At 43.9% G+C, this 9,826-nt stretch overlaps 1 protein-coding gene across 3 annotated transcripts in view; it reads right to left on the bottom strand.

Moving 5' to 3' along the window:
• Positions 1-1,340: 1,340 nt before the first annotated feature.
• rab3ip (RAB3A interacting protein (rabin3)) overlaps positions 1,341-9,826 on the bottom strand; it is a 32,296-nt gene continuing 23,810 nt past the window's right edge. For 2 of the 3 annotated variants that reach the window (XM_058417049.1, XM_058417051.1), the window contains 4 exons: positions 8,818-8,841; positions 6,973-7,072; positions 5,592-5,661; positions 1,341-1,952 (listed from right to left, as the gene is read on the bottom strand). In XM_058417049.1, the coding sequence (XP_058273032.1) occupies positions 1,870-1,952; positions 5,592-5,661; positions 6,973-7,072; positions 8,818-8,841 (277 nt within the window). In that variant the 3' untranslated portion in view covers positions 1,341-1,869. The remainder of the gene's footprint in view (positions 1,953-5,591; positions 5,662-6,972; positions 7,073-8,817; positions 8,842-9,826) is intronic. The other variant, XM_058417050.1, reaches the window with a different exon arrangement.

Raw genomic sequence — 9,826 nt, 5'->3', positions numbered from 1 at the left:
ATTTTATATGAATACATATGTAAAAATATATATACAGTAAACAGCCATAACATTAAAATCCCTGTCTAATGTTGTGTTAGTCCCTCTTGTGTGACCACAACAGCTCTGACTTGTCAAAGCATGGACTTTGATGAAGACCTGTGAAGGTATGCTGTAGTACAGTATCTGGCACCAAGATCCTTTAAGTCCTGGAAGTTGTGAGTTGGATCCTCCATGCATCTTGCTTGTATCCCACAAATGCTTGATCAGACTGAGATCTGGGGATCTCCAAGTCAACATCTTGAACTCTTCCCTCAAACAATTCCTGAACAATTTTGCAGTGTGCATTATCCTGCTGAAAGAGACCATTGCAATTAGGGAATACTGTTACCATGAAGGGGTGTACTTGGTCTGCAGCAATGTTCAGGTAGGTGGTACATCTCAAAGTAACATCCATATGAATGCCAGGTCCCGAGTTTTCCTAACCAAACATTACCCAGAGCATCACACTGCTTTCTTTCTGTAGAACATCCTAGTTCCATCTCCCCCAGGTATGTGATGTAAACACATCCGCCGTCCACATGATGAAAACTGACCAGGCCTTTATCTGACCAGGCCTTCCATTGCTCTATGATCCAGTTCTGATGCTCACATGGACCTTGTAGGAGTTACTGATTGTTGACAGGAGTCAGCATGAGCACTCTGACTGGTTCTTCAGCAGTGGTCAGCATTCTTTCAATAGAAAGAAGTAGAATGCCTTCAGTGGTGGTCAGAATTCCTTCAGTGGTGGTTAATGTTCTTTCAGCAGTGGTCAGAATTAGAATTCCTTAATCGGCGGTCAGAATTCCTTCAGCAATGGTCACAATTCTTTCAGGCCACCTGCCTCAATGATTGTTGACCAGTAACTTTGACCTCTGTTGTGATGAAGTGCTTTGAAAAACTGGGTCAATAGCAGTAACCTGGACTGGGTTTGGGTCCGAGTGCTTATGATACACTTCTCATCTGTTCAGTCATTTGGTTGACTCTGATCAGACTTTGCTGGGCAGTGCGGGTCTGAGACGGTAGTGTGTTAGTGAGTCTCAGGACCAGTTGATAGAGGGGACTGGTTTTAGGGCTTTCAGTGTTTCATAATGCAGTTTGTTTTTGTTACTAAATGTAGGATGATTCCAAAATTCCAAGGTTCCATTAATGGGAATTGGTCTTATTCTATTCTGGATGCATCATAGTTGGTGTTTTTTATGAACTGAATGGACTCCAAACCTTTGTCTTCACTCAAAGTGTGTGTTGTTTGGAACAGAATATGAAGTATACAGAACATGGACTATATTTGGCTTTTAATAAACAACAAAGTAAAGGATAGCTGGAGGTATACAATTTTATTCGTTGTTCCAGAAAGGCACTAAAACTCAAAATGGGGAAAGAGTGATGAGATTTGGAAGAAAATGCACAAACGACTGATGAGACAGTTCCAAGAAAAACAGATGTACAGCACATTCCACACACACATAACAGCACAGCAACACAGCGCTAGCTAAATTTCAAGTGAACTGAAAGTTGAAGTGGAGTTGAGTGTATGGGCTCGAAGGCGTTCTTGTCTAAGGTACAGAATGGAAATCCAAACCCAGCATAGATTTCTTTGATTCTCCTTCATGTAATGATCAATACACAAACTGGACTCAAGTAATCAGAACTTCAGCAGCTTGTGTTGGACTTTAAACAGGAAAGGGCATGAAAACATAGATGGCTAGTCTCACACACACACACACACAGTGCTGGAGTGTTGAGGTGTGAGGAAAGACCTGGTCCCTGTGATGTGTCTTGGTGAACTGCAGAACCCCCCTCTCCTGCACTGAGCATGTTTCTTTCACACACGGTCTCCTTGCTCAGTGTTCACAGTTCATCTCTGAAGTAGCCCAGTTTAGCATAGGACATCTCCTTACGCAGCTGCATGACCTCCCAGAACATCTGTTCAGCTAAAATAAAAATAAAAGACAGACATTGATCTGATGTTTACTGATTTATGAAGAACACTATAACACCACACATTACTCTAAACATAACAGAAAATAATCACTGAAGAAATCCATTAGTTAACTTTAGAAGCTCTAAATGATCTGAATGTGCTGTATGTGTGTTTCCAATCATGTAGCACGGTGCTGTAGAATTCCCAAATCTGATTGGACGAAAGACGTCATTTTTGCATAATAATAAACTGATATGGTGAGGAGACAGCTGTGTATTTCAGATAGAGTTTATGTGACAACAGCAGGTAACTTGTCTCTTGGACGTTCCACATGATTAAATGATTAAATTAGCTGTTTAAATGTGTGAGGTGTGCTTCATTAATAAATTCATTCATTCATTGTCTCCCGCTTATCTGGAGCTGGGTCGCGGGGGCAGCAGTCTAAGCAGGGATGCCCAGACTTCCATCTCCCTAGACACTTCCTCCAACACTTCCGGGGGAATTCCAAGGCATTCCCAAGTCAGCTGAGAGACATAGTCCCTCCAGAGTGTCCTGGGTCTTCCCTGGGGTCTCTTCCCGGCTGGCATGGAGGTGCTGATCCTCATCCCAGCCGATTCACACTAGGATGCAAACCACCCCAGTGCATGCTGTAGGTCCTTGCTCGAAGGAAAAAGCAGAGATGAAATCCTGTGGTCCCCAAACCGGACTCCCTCCAGCCCCTGGCTGTGCCTAGAAATTCTGTCTATAAAAATAATGAATAGAACCGGTGACAAAGGACAGCCCTGCCGGAGTCCAACGTGCACTGGGAACAGGTCTGACTTATAGCCGGCAATGCGAACCAAGCTCCTGCTCCGGTCATACAGAGACCGAACAGCCCTTAACAGAGGGCCACGGACCCCATACTCCCAGAGCATATCCTACAGAATGCCACAAGGGACACGGTCGAATGCATTCTCCAAGTCCACACAACACATGTGGACTGGTTGGGCAAACTCCTATGAACCCTCAAGCACCCTGTGGAGGGTATAGAGCTGGTCCAGTGTTCCATGACTAGGACAAAAACCGCATTGTTCCTCCTGAATCCGAGTACCCTGGAATAGACTTTCCCTGGGAGGCTGAGGAGTGTGATCCCCTATAGTTGGAACACACCCTCCGATCCCCCTTCTTAAAAAGAGGGACCACCACCCCAGTCACCCAGTTCAGAGGCACTGTCCCTGACTACCACTCTATGTTGCAGAGACATATCAGCCAAGGCAGCCCCACAACATCCACAGACTTAAGGTACTCAGGGTGAATCTCAGGTGATCAGGGTGAATCTCATCCACCCCCGGTGCCTTGCCACCGAGGAGCTGCTGGACTACCTTAGTGACTTCAGCTTGGGTGATGAATGAATCTACCTCTGAGTCTTCAGCCTTTGCTTCCTCTATGGAAGGCATGTCAGTGGGATTGAGGAGATCCTCGATGTATTCCTTTCACTGTCCAATAATATCCCCAGTCAAGTCCACTGTAAACAGTGTTGGCAGAGAGCTGCTTGACCCTTCTGAGGCACCGGATGGTCTGCCAGAATTTCCCTGAGGCCGACCGATAGTCCTTCTCCGTGGCCTCACCAAACTCAAATCCAGATCCAAGTTTTTACTTCCGCAACCACCCAGGCTGCAGCTCGCTTGGCCTGCCGCTACGCATCAGCTGTCTCCAGGGTCCCACGAGCCAAAAAGGCTCGATAGATCAGCTTGACTGCATCCCTTACTTCTAGTGTCCACCACTGGGTTCAGGGATTGCCACCACGACAGGCACCACAGACCTTACGGCCACAGCTCGTTAGCTGCGTCAACAATGGAGGAGGAGAACATGGTCCACTCGAACTCAATGTCCCCAACCTCCCTCGGAATCTGGTCGAAACTCTTCCGGAGGTGGGAGTTGAAGACCCCCCAACAGAGGGTTCAGCAAGACATTCCCCCCACAATACGTTTGGGTCTGCCAAGTCTGTCTGGCATCCTCCTCAGTAAGCGGATCCAACTCACCACTAGATGGTGATCGGTTGACAGCTTAGCCCCTTTCTTCTCCCAAGTGTCGAAGACATATGGCCATAATGATATGGCCACAAGGTCAATCATCGACCTCCGGCCTAGGGTGTCCTGGTACCACGTGTACTGATAGGCACCCTTATGCTTGAATATGGTGTTCGTTATGGACAAACCGTGACTAGCACAGAAGTCCAATAACAGAACACCACTCGAGTTCAGATCGGGGGGGTGGGGGGCGTTCTTCCCAATCACGCCCCTCCAGGTATCACTGTCATAGCCCATATGGGCGTTGAAGTCCCCCAGAACAACTATGGAGTCCCCAGTTGGAGCACCTTCCAGCACCCCTTGCAGGATCTCCAAGAAGGTCGGGTACTCCACACTGCTGTTCGGCCAATAAGCCGAAACAACAGTAAGACACCTATCCCCGACCCAAAGGCGCAGGGAAACCACCCTCTCGTTTACCGAGGAAAACTCCAACACATGGCAGCTGAGCTGGGGGGCTATAAGCAAGCCCACCCGAGCCTGCCGCCTCTTACCATGAGGCACTCCAGAGTAGTAGAGGGTCCAACCTCTCTCAAGGAGTTGGGTTCCAGAGCCCAGGCTGTGCGTGGAGACAAACCCGACTATCTCTAGCCAGTACCTAGCCGCTCGCCTGCGTGCTCCTGCCCCAGCTCCAGGGTGGGGCCCCGGTAACACCAATCCAGGCAATGTAACGGTCCTTGCTCTTTTATCACTCATGAGGGGATTTGAACTGCTCTTAATCTGACCCGTCACCTAGGACCCGTTTGCCTTGGGAGACCCTACCAGGAGCACTAGGCCCCGACAACATGGCTCCTAGGCTCATTCAGGTACTCAAATCCCTACACCACAATAAGGTGGCGGTTCAGGGAAGGGTCATTAATAAATGAAACGTTATAATTGTCAGCACTTCACTGTGGTATGAGCAGAATAACACACTGCAGTCTGTGTGTTTAATACCATGGCTACGTTCAGCAGCTCTAGCAGTACTGTTGTAGCACTTCCAATAAATGATTAATAAAGTATGAACTGACCATCGTGTAGTATCAATACAATCCAGATATACTATAGCTGCCATGTTGGTATTGTCATGTGACCTACAATGAAGTAAAAACTTCATATGGCTCCATACTCAATACTCTCAGAGGAAGCAGAAGGACATCAGGGTATTTCTCACCTACTGTTTTTATGATGACTGACCATTCACACATACTACTGCTTTACATAGAGTAGTAGAGACATTCACACACAGCTAGTACTGATGGTCCCCTCTACGTTATTCCATACTGAACGCATTATGTCATGTGATATGGACATTATCATTTTGTGTGAGTCCACCCGTATTGAGTGTGCTGCAAAACACTGTCTCTAACTTGTCTCCATAACTCTTAACATAATAAGGATAATGGAGATAATTATCATCAATAATACTCTTATCATCATAGTGCCTTTATCATCTTAAAGTGGAGAACAGTCTGGAGTGTGTGATTCTGCTTATACCACAGCAAACTGAGAACAATCACACATTTATTAATGAAGCACACATCACATGTTTTAACACTTTAAAGATTAATGCTGCTTGTGTGTGTGTGGTCAGTTTAGCTCACCATCCTGCTGCTTGACCAGTCCTTGGTGGATGTAGCGAATGTAGGTGAAGAAGTTGCAGACGGAGGTGATCTAGGAGTAGAAAGGAGAGGAGGAAGAGGTAACTTGGTTGTAGTCACTAAAGTCTACATGAACACTGTACACCATTCTGTACACTGTCACTTCCTACAGTTTCTCCCTCATCATCAGTCTAATCAGAATTCCAGTTCAGTTCTACTGGACACAGACACGGCCATACACACTACAACATGCAGTGAAGTGCTTTATCCACTGTCCATGTCGTAAGAATACTAAAAATAGAATTACAATAAAAACACTGAAATTAACTCTACAGGTAGGAAAGAGAAAAATCAGACTATTCTGTCTTCTTTCATCATCTTCCTTTTCAATTTGAACCAGATCTCTGCTTGTCCAGAGCGTTACACTGATGTGCTGATTCATATATTGTTTTTCTTTCCATCCTTTTTATTGTGTTTTCTGAGCTTTTCTTTGGCTTCTGTAATCTGATCATTTACTTTACAGGATCAATCAGAAAAGAAAATACAGATTCATTTTATCCAAATCACAACTTCACTGAAGGAAGAAAACATTTCAGATGCTTTAGAATGAAATTCCAGGACCTTTCGAGATATATAATTTAAGCATATTCTTTATTTCTTCTTTTTAAATTCCAAAAATAAATGTGGTGGTTCAAGTGGTTAAGGCTCTGGGTTGTTCATTGAAGGATTAGGGTTCAAGCCCCAGCACCACCAAGCTCCACTGTTGGGCAATTGAGCAAGGCCCTTAACCCTGTCTGCTCCAGGGGTGCTGCATCATAACTGCCCCTGTGCTCTGACCCCAACTTCCTTAGCTGGGATATGTGAAGAAAGAATTTCACTGTGCTGTAATGTATGTGTGGTGATAATAAAGGCTTCATGCCCTCATTCATGCCCTTCATGCTCTTAATTCATGCCCTCATTCATTAAGAATACATTTTTACTACAGGCACGTTCATCACTTGTGTCTTCAAGAAGCTGCCTTTTTATATGCTGCCTTTTCCAGCCATGCTGCATTAAATTTAACATCATGTCAGTCCAGTCCAGATGAGTTACAGGAGCTGCCTCTGTCTAAAGGATTATATTCATGATCTACTGAGTTATCAGCATTTAAGTTATTTTGGAATTACTCTTTTTAATCTCTACTGACTTTTTACATTTGAAACACTTTCTTATTTCTACTCTCTTTAAAAGAATCACTAGATTTGAAAACTGCCTTTTTCGAGGTTTCCTCCTGTCCGAGTCCTGGGTGATGGATAAGGCAGGTGTAGTCACTACTCCACATTAGCTAACTGCAGTCAGATCCCAGAAAGCTGTTTGTTGCAAAAAGCAGCAGGGAAACACTCACCCGATACCGACAGAATGGAGAAACGTAATAGTAGTTGCTGGAGTCCCCAAATTTGATTCTGTGCTTGCAGGTTTTAGTCTGGCCGCTGAGAGCGCACTTTCTGCAGACAGGAAAACATTTCCTTCACATAAACATCCGAGAGTACAAAAAGACAACCTATATATACACTACTCACAAAAAGTTAAGGATATTGGGCTTTCGGGTGAAATTTCAGGATGCACCGAAAATGCACTATAACCTTTCCAGGTGAACTTAATTTGACCTTCTCTACACTTTTGAATGCACATGTCCAACTGTTCAGTGTTTCAGTACTTTTTGCAGAACTTGCTGTTCTCTAACAAGGTGCTTAATGGCAAAATTCACAACTGGTGTTTGATCCATGAATCGACCAATAAATTTTCTGGTTCCATTAGAATTGGTATTTAAACAGTCCTCTTCATCATGCTGTTCACATTTTGACATCATGAGACCAAGACCACACCTAACAATTGATCAACAGTACCTCACCATTGTGAGGCTTCAAACAGGATGTTCTCAGAGGGAAGTGGCTACTGAGCTTAGAGTGTCACAGAGTGTCATCAGCAGGTTGCGACAGAGATACAGAGAGACTGGAAGAGTCACAGAAAGACATAGAAGTGGACGTCCTTTAGCCACATCCCACGTTGATGACCGCTTCATTGTGAACAGTGCCCTGCGGAACCGGATGATGGATGCCACTCAACTCCAGGCACATTTAAGGGAGGTGAGAGGCACCCAAGTGTCACGTCAGACCACTCGAAACCGTTTACATCAGCGTGGTCTGTGTGCTAGACGACCTGCAAGGGTACCTGACCACACCACCAGGCACAGGCGTTGGGCCAGGGAGCATTTACGCTGGACGAGGGACCAGTGGGCCTCAGTGCTGTTCTCTGATGAAAGTCGATTCACGTTCAGCAGAAATGATGGCCGCCAATGATGTTGGAGACGTCAAGGAGAGCGCTATGCATCAGCCACTGTTGTGGTGGTGTTACAGTCTGGGCAGGTGTGTCTACTTAATACAGAACTGTCCTACATCTTGTGAATGGTACAATGACGAGCCAATACTACCTGAATAACATCATTAAGCCCCTGCATGAACAACACAGGCCTAATTTCATCTTCATGGACGACAATGCTCCAGCTCATCAAGGTCGCATCATTAGGGAACGGCTGCTGGAGGCTGGGGTACCTCAAATGGAGTGGCCTGCACTTTCTCAAGACCTGAATCCCATAGAAAACCTATAGGATCAGCCGAGTCGCCGTGTAGAGGCTTGTAACCCTGCACCCCAGAACCTCAATGACCTGAGGGCCGCCCTTCAAGAAGAGTGGAATGCCATGCCTCAGCAGACAATAAGTCGACTCGTGAACAGCATGAGGTATCGTTGTCAAGCTGTAATTAATGGTCAAGGGCACTTGACAAATTATTGAGACATTGACATTTTTTGTTGTGGTATACCCACCACTGTTGTTGGCTTTTGTTTCAATAAATTGTTTGAGATGAGGAAATCACCATTGCATGCTTCTACTTAAATGCCCTACTTTCATGATATAATATCACTGCAGCGTGAACTTTTTACATTTTCCATACATTTCACCCAAAAGCCAAATATCTTTAACATTTTGTGAGTAGTGTAATTACAGTGTAATGTACACTGTTTATGCACAGACCTACACTATTAACACTAGCTAACACACCTGTCTCTTATAAAGTGAAACCAAAAGTGGGCTATAAAGCTAACAAACACATGAAACTAGGTGGAGAATGAAGTGAGAGAGAGAGATATAGAGGGCACGTGAAAGAGTGAGAGAGAGAGAATGTACACTTACGTGACTATTTCAGACATCCTGCCACTAGGGGACAGCAAAACAGAAAGAAAGGAATAAAGAAACAGAAGAGATGGAAAACGCTGACAAACAGAAGCAGCAGAGCTGAACATTTGATCAAACAGAAGTCTAGGGTGAAGGAGGTGGAGACATGGTGGAGTGTGTGAGAGGGAAAGCTGTATATAAAACACTATATCCAATCTGGACCCATCTTTTATAAAAACACACTATCCTTCTGCTTCGTTACAGAATCATCAATCACTGTGAATGTGGAAGAAATATCAAATGAAATAAAAAACAAAGACTTTAGTGAGGGTTTTATTTTGTTCCTGTAATTAACACACCCACATGCTCTGATGGATTAAAGCCCCCTGAACTGACATTTACACACACGTCATTGCCCTTTGTTCCTCACAGAGATTCAGAAAAGATGAGATTCTGAACCCTAACACATTTCTTTATAAAGCCACAGGTAGCACCAGGTCATGCAGCCTATACACTGTAACATGGAAATACATCAACTCGTACTTGTTCACTTCACTTTCTTTGAATTCTTATTTTATTTACTTATTTACTATTTTAACTTCCTTTACTTACTTGCCTTTAACTTTAAATGTTCCAGTTTATTTCAGTTCCTTAGTTTATTTTTCTTACATTACTTATTTACTGAACTTTGACTTTACTTACTTAAATTCCATCACTGCTTTACTTACTCAACTTCCTAACTTAACATACATTACTATTTACTTAACCTTTTAACTTTCTGTTCAGTTTCTTTACTCACTTACTTTACATTCCTGCTTCACTTACTCAACTTTCTAACAAATACTTTACCTAAACCTTCTACCTTACTTAACTTTCTCTCTACTCAACCTCCTTACTCTCTCACTTTCCTTTCTAACTTGCTTCACTTTCTCACTTTACATACTCGACTTACTCAATATTCTTCATTTACTTTATTAAATGATCTTACTTCACTTGAATTGTGTTAATGAATTCATCTAATACTTTA

This window comes from Hemibagrus wyckioides, linkage group LG19, assembly GCF_019097595.1.
Source record: "Hemibagrus wyckioides isolate EC202008001 linkage group LG19, SWU_Hwy_1.0, whole genome shotgun sequence".
Classification (NCBI taxonomy): Eukaryota; Metazoa; Chordata; class Actinopteri; order Siluriformes; family Bagridae; genus Hemibagrus; species Hemibagrus wyckioides.
Note: the sequence above shows the minus strand (reverse complement) of the source record. Positions and strands in the feature narration are given on the sequence as shown.